Here is a 12,380-nt window from a genome sequence, read left to right as displayed (position 1 = left end):
CTGCTCAGGTTTTGTCATTTGCAGCAGTTAGCAGGTGTGTGTTACTGTGTGTTGGGGCTTTGAAATGAAACACTTGTGGTGCCATTCGAAATTTCAAGTTCAGGCAGATGGAAGATAGACAAGAGCATGCATATGGTCAATGGTAAAACTAAAGCAGGACGGTTTTGTGTTTCTCTGAAGTCAAAGTTGACTAGTTGAGTCGAGCATGGAGCAGGTCCTAGTTGAACTTCAGGTAGGTGATGAATGTTTCAGAGCTGTCGACTGTCATGCCGTACGAGATGGGTTGTCTCGTCCTGCCGCGTTCGGGACGCCGTGGCAGGACGACCGTACCGCACGGTGGTAGTCGATTTGTTGTCCATGATAGGAGTAGCTACAGTTATCTTTTTTACATTTCCAGGCAACCTGTTACAAACTTACGGCGTCTTTGGTTGGGAGCCACAGTGTGGCGGGCATTCCAGGCGCCACAGCTCCCTCAGTCTGACTGTAATGTGGCGTGGGCGTGTGTAGCGTCGCGAGCTGTGGCTCCCAACTAAACACCTTAGTCTCTTCTCTTTTGAAAGCTTTGTCTTGACAAGTTTTACAAGAAAAAAAGGGCTCATATTTTGGCAAAGCAAAGATGAATCCGATGAAGAAGGAAGAAACACTTTTTTTTTTCAAAAGACTCGGACTGATTATGGCATGTATTAATAAGGAGAAAGCATTTTACATGAAAAACCTACTTAGAAAAGTTCTAAATAGCCGGAGCATCAGAAAGCTCCCAATTGAAAAGAAAGCAAGAGAGATTACTTGTTACTTGTGTTCACAATTAAAATGGCTAGGTATTTTGCACCCGCCTGGCACCACAATCTTGCTTCATCCTTAGTTTCGTCAATCAACCTATCAACCGTCATATCAGCAACCTGCTCCGTTTGAACAAATCGAAGTTCGAGCGCTCTGTAGATTTGCCCAATGGAATGACGACGTTTCACGAAAATTTGTGCAAAATATTACTTCTTTTGTTACAACTTGCATTATCCATACATTTTTTTTAAATAACTTAAATTTGACTATATTTACATAATTTTTTTGAATAACTCAAATTTAATGTTTAAAAAGTTAAACGATCTATAATTTAATTTGGAACTGAGGAGTACTTGCCGGCGGCCTCCGGAAAAGCAAGCAACACGAAAGTTGGCCCGTTCCTTACTGGGCCTAATGTACGAAAGCCTCCCTCTTTTCTTTCTTTCTTTACAAACAAGAAAGCCTTTTCCTTTCTTTTATTTTCTTTAGAACACAAGAGAGTAGAAAATCTCTCAAACTTGACTGAGCGGACTCAACTGAATCCGCAAGCCGAACCCTCACGCCTCCTTCCATCGAACCGGAGCCCGCCGCCCCGCTCCGACGAAGAAGAGAAGGTCGCCGTCTCCTCCTCCTCCCTCCGTCGGCAAGGTAAACGGAGCCCTAGCTTGCCTGCACGGATCCGCGCTCGGTCTCTCCGCGGGATCTGTTCGTTTCGTTTCGTTTCCTCCTCCCAGCGAGCTGTGGAATTAGATCGGACTCCCGCCGCCCCCGGTTAGTTGCGGGCTTGTTCGCTGCGCTTGCCCTGCCAGGCGAGCCGCCTGCTCGCTGAACTGCGCGTGCCGCCGCCCTTGGGAAGCCCGGAGCCGGGACGCCGTTCTCGGCGCAATCCGGGCAGGATTCGTGCCCCTTGCTCTGCTCCGAGCACAGCATCTCCCTAACTTCGCGCTTGGTTTGTTGGCTAGGCCGTTCTAGTTCAAGGGGCCACCTCTACCAGAGGAGATGGACGGGTTTCGCCGAATTACTCAAGTGTCGTGTTCCTCTTTGTGTCTAGATTTAAGGAACTGTTTTAGTTTTATGCAGGGTAGTGTCCTGGTCCTGTCCCATTATGGAACTTAAATTATTTTCTAGTAAATTTATGACACTGCAAACCAGAAAAAGGAAACATTGTGCCCGCAATTTCTTTTTTTTTGTTGTGTTATGAGTCCATGTCCATTGATGTTTTAGGCAGAAACAAGTAGCATGTTAATTGCAGTGTGGCATAGCCGCCCTAGCTGATTCAGAATGCACAGTACCTCACTTCGTTAATGGTTTCTAAATCCTAAGCCCCCCCCCCCCCCCCCGTTTTTTTCGTTAGGTATGGAAGCCATATTCGTAGGGTCCCTAACGGGTAAGTTGCGAGAGCTAGTTGATGTAGCAATTAGGAGGCGCGTAAATATTCTATGCGTTCAGGAGACTAAATGGAAGGGCCAGAAGGCGAAGGAGGTTGAGGATACTGGCTTCAAGCTTTGGTACACGGGAGCAACTCCGGGTAGGAATGGTGTAGGCATCTTGATTGATAGGAGCCTTAAGGATGGAGTCGTAGAGGTTAGAAGGCAAGGCGACCGGATTATCCTAATCCGGTTGGTAGTTGGAGATTCGGTTTTGAATGTGATCAGTGCCTATGCCCCTCAGGTAGGCCTTAGTGAGAGCACCAAGATGCAGTTTTGGGAAGATTTAGATAGCATGGTTAGTATCGTGCCTACCAGCGAGAAACTCTTCATAGGAGGAGATCTCAACGGCCATGTGGGTGCGACTAATGTAGGGTTCGAGCGAGTGCACGGGGGTTTTGGGTATGGTAGCAGGAGTCAAGAGGGGGAGGATGTGTTGAACTTCGCGTTAGCCTACGACTTGTTGATAGCGAATACAGTGTTTAAGAAGAGGGAATCCCATCTTGTGACGTTTCGTAGTGGACAATACTCGAGCCAGATCGACTTTATCCTTACTAGGAGGGATGATAGACGTGATTGCTTAGATTGTAAGGTGATACCTGGGTAGTGTGTTGTCCCTCAACACAAGCTTGTGGTGGCGGACTTTCGTCTTCGGGTACGTGTCCACCGGGACAAATGTGCCAAGATTGCGAGAACAAAGTGGTGGAAGCTTAGAGGGGAAGCGGCACAAGCGTTTAAGGAAAGGATGCTAGGTGAGGGGCCTTGGGAAGAAGGAGAAGACGCAGATGACAAGTGGCTAAAGATGGCAACATGTGTTCGGAAGGTGGCCTCAGAGGTGTTTGGCGTGAGTAGGGGAGGCAAACAGGAGGGGAAAGACACCTGGTGGTGGAACGACGAGGTGCAAAGGGCTATTAAGGAGAAGAAGGAGTGTTTCAAGCGCCTCTACCTTGACAAGAGTGCAGCCAACATCGAGAGCTATAAATTAGCGAAGAGGGTTGCAAAGCGAGCTGTGAGTGTAGCAAAGGGTAAGGCATATGATGACCTGTATCAGCGGCTAGGCACGAAAGAAGGGGAGAATGACATTTATAGGATGGCTAGGATCCGCGAGCGGAAGACAAGGGACATCAACCAAATCAAATGCATTAAGGATGGGACAGATCGACTGCTAGTGAAGGATGAGGAGATCATGGATAGATGGAGAGAGTACTTTGATAAGTTGTTTAATGGGGAGAGTGAGAGCCCTACCCTTGACTTAGATGACTCTTTTGACGATACAAACAGACGTTTTGTGAGGAGAATTCAGGAGGTAGAGATCGGGAAGGCTTTGAAGAGAATGAAGAGAGGTAAAGCGATGGGCCCTGATGGTATTCCCATTGAGGTGTGGAGATGCCTAGGAGATAGAGCAATAGTATGGTTAACTAAGCTTTTTAATCTCATTTTTCGGTCAAACAAGATGCCGGAAGAATGGAGGAGAAGTATATTAGTACCTATCTTCAAAAACAAGGGCGATGTTCAAAGTTGTACTAACTACCGTGGGATTAAGCTGATGAGCCATACGATGAAGCTTTGGGAGAGGGTTATCGAGCATCGCCTAAGAAGAGTGACAAGTGTGACCCAAAACCAATTTGGGTTCATGCCTGGAAGGTCAACCATGGAGGCGATTTTCTTAATACGACAATTGATGGAGAGATATATGGAGCAGAAGAAGGACTTGCACATGGTCTTCATTGACCTTGAGAAGGCATATGACAAAGTACCGAGACATGTCATGTGGTGGGCTTTGGAGAAGCACAAAGTCCCAACTAAGTACATTACCCTCATTAAGGATATGTACAAGGATGCGACGACGTTTGTCCGGACATGTGATGGCAACACCACTGACTTTCCTATTAACATAGGCCTACACCAGGGGTCAGCATTGAGCCCTTATTTATTTGCTTTAGTGATGGATGAGGTCACAAGGGATATACAAGGTGAGATCCCTTGGTGTATGCTCTTTGCTGATGATGTGGTGCTAGTTGACGAGAGTAGGGCAGGGGTTAATAGGAAGTTAGAGCTGTGGAGACGCACGTTAGAGTCGAAAGGGTTCAGACTTAGTAGGACCAAGACCGAGTACATGATGTGCGATTTCAGCGCGACTAGGCATGAGGGGGGAGACGTTAGTCTAGATGGGCAAGTGGTGGTACAGAAGGATACTTTTCGGTATTTAGGATCGGTGCTACAAAAGGATGGCGACATTGATGAAGATGTTAGGCATAGAATTTCAGCTGGCTGGTTGAAATGGCGGCAAGCTTCTGGCATCCTTTGTGACAAGAGGGTGCCACAAAAGCTAAAAGGCAAATTCTATAGGACAGCAATTCGTCCGGCGATGTTATACGGTGCTGAATGTTGGCCTACAAAAAGGCGACATGTGCAGCAACTGAGTGTAGCAGAGATGCGGATGTTGCGGTGGTTTTGCGGGCACACAAGGAGGGATAGAGTCCGGAACGAAGTTATTCGGGATAGGGTCGGGGTGGCACCAATTGAGGAGAAACTCAACATCGGCTGAGATGGTTTGGACATGTCCAACGAAGGCCTCCTGAGGCGCCGGTGCGTATTGGGGTTCTTGAGCGGGTCGATAATGTAAAGAGGGGTAGAGGTAGACCTAAACTGACGTGGGATGAGTTGGTTAAGAGAGACCTTAAGGATTGGAATATCTCTAAAGAGATAGCTTTGGATAGGAGCGCTTGGAGATTAGCTATCAATGTGCCTGAACCTTGAACTTATTTCTTTCGGGTTTCATCTCTAGCCTACCCCAACTTGCTTGGGAAAAAAGGCTATGTTGTTGTTGTTGTTGTTGATGGAAGCCATATTTAGTGCATGATTGCTGGTTCCATTTGCATACATTTTTTTATGTAGGCACGATGAAATACCTGTGTACTGCGACTAGTTATTAGTTTTCTGTTGAAGTTGCATATTTACTTTGTGAGTAGACTAATTTTCGTATGTGTGATGATGTGCATACCATATCCTGCAGTTCCCTGCACTTTGTATTACTTATTATGTCTTCTACATTCTGGCCATCCTGTTTAATGTTCTAACCATGTGTGGTAAACTCTCTTGTAATAGGGAGTGGCGATGTCTACTTCGGTGAAATCGTCGTACCTTCCTGCTACCACTGAGTCGATATCAAAGGCTCAGGAGGCTAAGGATGCTTCTGAGTCCATCTCAATCCTCGACCGAGTGCTTGAAGACCCATCTTCTTCAGCGGATGCACTGAGAGTAAAAGAGCTTGCCATTACAAATCTGACAAACTACCTCACGAAAGAAAACAGAGCTGAGGATCTCAGGAATCTTTTGACCCAGCTCAGGCCCTTCTTTGCACTGATCCCCAAGGCAAAGACTGCGAAGATTGTGCGTGGCACCATTGATGCTGTTGCCAAGATACCTGGAACATCTGAGCTTCAGATCTCACTCTGCAAGGAGATGGTAGATTGGACCCGTGCAGAGAAGCGTACCTTCCTCAGGCAGCGTGTGGAAGCAAGGCTGGCAGCCCTTCTGTTAGAGAATCAGGAGTATACTGAGGCCCTTGCGCTCCTTTCTGGTCTCATCAAGGAAGTCAGGAGACTGGACGACAAGTTGCTTCTTGTGGACATTGACCTTCTGGAGAGCAAACTCCATTTCTCTCTGAGAAACCTGCCAAAGGCCAAAGCTTCTCTGACTGCTGCAAGAACTGCAGCCAATGCCATTTATGTGCCACCATCTCAGCAGGGCACCATTGATCTGCAGAGTGGAATCCTTCATGCTGAAGAAAAGGACTACAAGACTGCTTACAGCTACTTCTTTGAAGCATTTGAAGCTTTCAGTTCTCTGGAGGACCCTAAGGCCATCTTCAGCTTGAAGTACATGCTTCTGTGCAAGATAATGGTCAATCAAGCTGATGACGTTGCAGGAATCATCTCTTCAAAGGCTGGTCTGAAGTATCTGGGTCCTGATGTTGATGCCATGAAAGCTGTGGCCGATGCCTACTCCAAAAGGTCTCTGAAGTACTTTGAAACTGCCCTCCGAGACTACAAAGCCCAGCTGGAGGAAGATCCTATCGTCCACAGGCACCTCTCGTCTCTGTATGATACCCTACTGGAGCAGAACCTCTGCAGGTTGATTGAGCCCTACTCGAGGGTGGAGATTGCACACATAGCCGAGATGATTGAGCTGCCAATCAGCCATGTTGAGAAGAAGCTGTCCCAGATGATCCTCGACAAGAAATTCGCGGGGACTCTGGATCAGGGTGCTGGCTGCCTCATCATATTCGAGGATACCAAGACCGAGGAGATCTTCCCCGCCACGCTCGAGACAATCACGAATGTCGGGAAGGTCGTGGACAGCCTTTACATGAGATCGGCCAAGATCATGGCTTAAAATATGTGGGTCTACTGTCAGTTTAGCTGGCCTTACTTAGCTCTGCAAGTGACAATGAATTCTGAATTTGTTCTTTTTCTTTATTCCTTTGGGGCTGTGGAATGTTTGAGCTACAATTATGCCATGTTGCTCATGGACGAGACTGTTGTTTCTGAGTGATGGAAGAGTATGTTAACGCTTTGATGTTTTCTACTTCACGTTAGATGTCACTACGATATTACTGTTACAAGGTCCATGTTAATGTTAGCTACCTTGTGACTGGGCTGTGCTACGCGATTTGTTATCAGTGGGTAAAAATCTTAGCATTTAGATGTCATACAATTTACCAGTGATAACCCTGTGAAGACTAAATTTGATGGCTGATTGATTAAATCTAATGCACAGAAGCTCAGCGCTGACAAATAGAAGTAATAAGAACTTTTCATTTCAGGACATGCATATTATCAGATAAAACTCGTGTCTTAACAAATATTTCACAGGGAAGTAGTAGTACTCTTATTGCAAGACAGCATCTGCAGAGCAACTCTCAGCTATACAAACTCTTGGAACTCTTAGTACTGATACTAAAGCTTAACAAACTCAGCCGCAAGTTGCTTCACCCACTCAGTAGAACTCGATCATCGATGATGCTTCCTATCCTTTCACTAGCTGTACCTCCAAGTACAAAAGCTTAAGGACTCAGAAATACACCGGAATTTACAGACATAGGTTCAGAACCATCTCATTTGCAGGATATGCAACAGTAGTACAGTACCTCAGGCTGCTGGTCAAGGTACCGCGTGGAGATACGCGTCTGGAAGTAGAGCACAGCTCTATGCCACAGGTAACTGCAGCGTGTTGGAGCCTTGGTTTAGAGTTCTCTGAATGGCTCTGATGGTGTTTGGAGTTGTCCTGCAGCAGCCTCCGATAAGGGTGGCCCCATCTTTGCACCATTCGCTTACGTAGGAAACAAAATCACCATCTGATACACCAGTGGATTCCTGCACGCATATGAAACTTGAGTTCAGACCGCCCCATGTTTGTTTTGACATACTATATTTGGTTAGAAATACAAAAGGATGGTTTGTATTTAACATGGAAAAAAATACTGAACAAGAGAAAGGGAAAAAGATGCACAATGTTGGCTATGCTTCTCCCCTTCATAATGTCCCCCACAAATAGTAGACTGAATAGCTATATTGTTCGTGGGAAAAGGAAGAGACAACGATAAGATGTTCTAGCACAACTTTCCTCGCACCTAGGGAAGGACTTGCGTGCATTTACATTTCTAGCTTTGGTGGAAAGAAAACCCAAACAGCATAGACAAAAGAAAAAAAAAACCCACGTATTTCATTGTCATTTTTTCATGTTCCAAAGAAGATAGCTGCTATAAGAATAAGCTTAAATGTGCCGGATGAACTTACCACCCACTCCTTTCTCACACCATCATATGTTTCTCCACTGTTGGGATATATCAGAATAGGCTTGTCTGTGATCTGTGGTAATGAAACATAGCAAGTCAAATAAATAGATGCTCAACACAATAATCTGCGCAATGCCTAAGATGAACAAGAATGCAGATCATTGATATGCACTTTGCATGCCTAAGAGGAACTAATTTTGTAATTGAGGGCATAAGGTGGTGGATACCTTTCGAATGGAGAGTATCAGTCCATGAATAAATCTTGGAGGTGTGCAATTTATCCCAACAGCACCAACCTTTGCACACTTGTCAGCAATAGTAGCACATTTAATCAATGAGTCTCCACTCACAATATTAACTCCATCTTTTGAGTTGAAGGAAAACCATGCAGGGATATGTATGTTACATTCCTCAAGAAGTTCAACATATGCCTAAAAGACAAAACTAGCCAATAATCAGAGACTATTGACAAGGATGAGTATAAAGTGCAAGGCAAAAGATTAAGATCACAAAATAGTAGACCTGAGCTTCAAGTTTGTTGGGGATCGTTTCAAAAGCAATCAAATCAGGACCTGCTTCAGCAAGAACCTGAAGCCTCCGCCGATGAAAATCTTTCAGGAATCCTATTGTACCAGCTTCACCATAGTCCCCACTAATTTCAGCAAAACAGGAGTCAAAGTCTGGCATACGTATGTGAAAACATGTTCTCTGTAGTTAAGTAGCTAAATACCTGTACTCAGAGCCATCAGCAAGATAAGCCCCATAACTTCCAATAGAAGCTGCAACCAGAATAGGTTTTTGTGCAGGAATGGATTGATTTAAATGTTCCTTCAGGAACATCTCACGAGCTTCCCGAGCAATCTCAACACTCTTTGTTAGTAAGTTTTCACTTTGTTCTTTTGAAAAACCCTTTGACTCAAATCCTTGAATCGTGGCCTGCAATATCCAAGATGACAGTCAGTACTGTTGACAAATGAACATCACAGAAAACTAAAAAGTATGGTGTTTACAGCTTGGAACCTGATATGATGTTGTGCTTATAATGTTTGCACCAGCTTCTAGGTAGTCCATATGGACCTGTTTCATCAAAAACAAACAAAGGGACGTTAATATGCCATAACAATCCGAAAATGGCTGTTTGCGTACGGAAGTGTAACTATTTAAATCAAAATTCAAGAGAGAGAGAGAGAGAGAGAGAGAGAGAGAGAACTGTTTCTTAGGTTAACTGCAGGCAGAACAAGGAGATTTGAACAACTGATCACCACAAGAATTTGCTATTTCGTCACCTTTTTATTTTGATTTCTTATTAGACCTAATAGTTCACTGCTAACCTAGAAGTTTACACACATAAGTCGGTATTTTTGGAAAAATGGCGTATCGGAGTATTGCCATACCACCTATCCGTATCGCAGTATCTGGTAACATAGTTTCTGAGGGCCATAGTGATGGACTCGGTTGAGGACAAGTCTAAGTCTGGATAAGATCTAGGAATTTGCTACGCTAGACCAGCCAGCAAATAACATGATTGCGATGCCGCCATACAGTCTGTGCCCAACTGCCTAAGAGTGGTCCAGAGCAAGCTCAAAATCATCAAAAAGCAAAATTTGTTCCTGAATGCTCAGCAAATTCGGTAGGTAGCATAAACTGTCTCTTGATGCATGAGCAAATTCGGCACCAAAGCATGAACTATCTATCTTTTAGTCCAATCCTCACCACATGCCCATATGCCAGCATAGGAGTACCATGCTACTACCCTGTTCATGTCGTGGTACTAGCCTACCTACTCTAGTGGAGCTGTGGGGACATTCCCCATATTCTTTTTATACGGCGATATTTTCTTCCGAGTTCCAACACCCTTGGAACTAGGGAAAGAATGCTTCCCCACTTCCTTGTAAATTATAGTGGTGAATCCTGGTCCCAACGATTTCACAATCTTGACTACTCGAGGAGTTTCAATTGTTAATTTTGTGCCCAATCTTGGGACAAACAAAGGGAAAACGATTAGATTTTTGCAACACGGCCGCATCGCCGCGAGCTTTGGTTTTTCCTCCAAGAACAGAAGACAAGAGATCGAACGAATCGCCAAAAAAAGTAGAACACCAGGTAAATCTGCTTGCCTTGCGGATGAGGCGCGGGGATACGAGGAGGCACTTGGCGCTCCAGAGCGGGTCGTTGAGGTCGGCGCCGTTGGCCTCGAGCTCCGTGGCCAGCCCGCCGTCCAGCACGAGGTGCCCGCCGCCGGCCTCCACCCACCGCCGCACCGCCTCCGCCGCTCCGCCGCCGGCCGTCCCCACCATCTCTCGCCTCGCCCTGGCTGCTGCTCCTCCTGCTGGGCGCTGTGGGCTCCGCCTTGCGCTCGCTCGCGATGTGGAGGCTGGGATTTGGGGTTTGGATTTGGATTTCGGCGTGGGGAGGATTTATAGGAGGAACTAGGGAGGAGAGCGGCTCCGGGAAGATGGGGGAAGCAGCCTGCAATGCAATCGGGATTCCCTGACTTGCTGAAGGCAAGTCAGGGAATACTGTTCCCGTGACTTCTGAGCATTTGCGGGTCGTCCGATCTAAGATGGACGGGTATGATTGGTCGCTACAGTAACCGTGGAACAGTGAAAAATAATCCCCTTTCGAACAGTGCCCCGTGAACAGTACCTGCTACAGTGATTCAAGGTAGGGAGTACTGTTCACCAAGACTCAGAACACTGTTCATCCCTGTGACTTCGCTTGACGAAGGCAGAGAAGTTGAATCGCCTGCAATGTGGGATGGGCATGGGCTCGGCTGTGAGTGACGGCCTGACGGGGCAGCAGGGTTTATGGTTATCTCCAATTTTATTTCTTAAATTATGTTTAGTCTTTTTGTACTAGTCTTTTTGTGAAAAATTAGTTAGCAATCTGCCTCGGAATACAAGAAATTCCGCCCACGCCAACTTCACCGCAAACACTTCGATTCTTGGGGAAATCACACATTTCAAATGTCGAAAATGGCAACTAGTAATCCCGTAGCAAAAATGAAAAAAAAAGAGACAAGTACTAAAATTTAAATGTACATGCATGAGAGTTTTGAAATGGGTTAGAACTTGGTAGGTAGGCAGAAAGTGACAGAGAAGCACAACTGCACAAGTCACAACTTGTCTTTTGCCAGGTGAAAACAAATGTACAGTATCCAAAGTTGGATTACAATCTCGAACATGGTGTGGTGTTGTTGAGAAAAGTTCAGAGTGATAGTGTTGCTCTCGTAGCATTTGGATGTTGGGATGCAGTACAAGCGCCACTCTGTACTGTACTGTACCAGAAATCGCTATCATTCTTTTCTCCTTTTAGAAACCAAACAAAACCGCGATCATCATCCTCGTCAGCGTTTCTTCAAAAAATCATCCTCGTCAGCAATAACAACGAGAGAGCATGTGAAGCGAGCACCTAACTTCGTCAGTTTGCGACGGCGTACGGGGCAGGTTCACTGCATCTACCCTCAAAAATGGCAGTGGTAATGGCCGCCGCCACATCACATCTAGTTTACAGGGCTGTACCGGCAAATTCGAGGACCCTGTGCGAAACAATGGGCTGGGCCCTAGTGGCCTAGTGCAGGATCGCGAATACCAAGCGATAGCAGTCGGCAAGCGCGATAAGCGCGATGTGCTGTGTGAAAGCACAAATGTTAGAAGTCACACGTGTGACTGACAGTTAAATCATCACAAAAGGTCTAATAACTATTTTTTTTCTGGAATAATTTATTTTATTGCTGGAACAATTGTTATTGTTATTATTTGAGTAACAAAATTTTTTTCCAAAAAAAGTTTGTTTTAGCAACAAAGCAATGAGGGGCCTGGTTTATTAGGCCGATTTTAGGTTCAAAATATGGAATCCTGGAGAGGTTGTGGTGCTGTGATAGGTACACTCGAGATCACACACCTAACCCAGAGTAGCACCCATGTAAAAGGAAGTGATAAGTGATACGTCTACAATGATTTATCTTTTAGGAGCAATTTGGGTCATATTTTGCTACAAATTGGATTAATAATTAACTAAATTAAAATATTTACATGACTATATCTAATGTATATCTAATATTTTGGGGGCCCTTCAAATTCGGGGGCACTGTGCGGTCGCACTGCCCGCACGTGCTTAGATACGGGCCTGCTAGTTTAGTACAGTCATCAAAAGCAAACGGAGGAGAAAGGGAAAAAGAAAGATTCCACGACGGTTAACGGCACCGTGGAGCTGGAGCAGCGATCCGGCCGGGAGCTAGGCCCGGTTGCCCCCCACCTCCTGCAGGCGTGCGTAACCGTTGTCCGTACGTATCGGATGCCAGTGGAGTACCAAACCGGCTCGCAGCGACCTGTGCTCGCCGATCTCCACGACATGGGACGCGAGAAAGAGAC

The 12,380-nt window shown here is 45.8% G+C and overlaps 2 protein-coding genes across 4 annotated transcripts; one reads left to right on the top strand and one right to left on the bottom strand.

Moving 5' to 3' along the window:
- The first annotated feature begins 1,264 nt into the window (after window positions 1-1,264).
- LOC120700074 (26S proteasome non-ATPase regulatory subunit 11 homolog) lies at window positions 1,265-6,802 on the top strand. The gene is made up of 2 exons (XM_039984237.1): window positions 1,265-1,428; window positions 5,316-6,802. Exon 2 carries the CDS (start codon window positions 5,325-5,327, stop codon window positions 6,603-6,605), a length of 1,281 nt encoding a protein of 426 aa, XP_039840171.1. The 5' UTR covers window positions 1,265-1,428; window positions 5,316-5,324; the 3' UTR covers window positions 6,606-6,802.
- Window positions 6,803-7,007: 205 nt separating this feature from the next.
- LOC120700075 (homocysteine S-methyltransferase 3-like) lies at window positions 7,008-10,781 on the bottom strand. 3 transcript variants are annotated; one of them, XR_005685772.1, is made up of 8 exons: window positions 10,125-10,475; window positions 9,028-9,084; window positions 8,738-8,943; window positions 8,530-8,659; window positions 8,235-8,438; window positions 8,009-8,080; window positions 7,360-7,585; window positions 7,008-7,253 (listed from the first exon to the last, which is right to left on the bottom strand). XR_005685772.1 is itself a non-coding variant. In XM_039984238.1 (8 exons), the coding sequence occupies exons 2-8, from the start codon at window positions 10,302-10,304 to the stop codon at window positions 7,418-7,420; spliced, it is 1,017 nt and encodes a 338-aa protein (XP_039840172.1). In that variant the 5' UTR covers window positions 10,305-10,476; window positions 10,753-10,781; the 3' UTR covers window positions 7,008-7,417. The 3 variants fall into 3 exon arrangements, 2 of the variants coding, with proteins under 2 accessions (XP_039840172.1, XP_039840173.1); XM_039984238.1 differs by adding an exon at window positions 10,753-10,781 and having other exon boundaries at window positions 7,008-7,585; window positions 10,125-10,476; XM_039984239.1 differs by having other exon boundaries at window positions 7,008-7,585; window positions 10,125-10,250; window positions 10,293-10,471.
- Between the last annotated feature and the right edge of the window lie 1,599 nt (window positions 10,782-12,380).

The sequence above is a fragment of the Panicum virgatum genome, chromosome 3K (assembly GCF_016808335.1).
Source record: "Panicum virgatum strain AP13 chromosome 3K, P.virgatum_v5, whole genome shotgun sequence".
Lineage (NCBI taxonomy): Eukaryota > Viridiplantae > Streptophyta > Magnoliopsida > Poales > Poaceae > Panicum > Panicum virgatum.
This window is presented reverse-complemented; position numbering and strand designations above follow the sequence as displayed.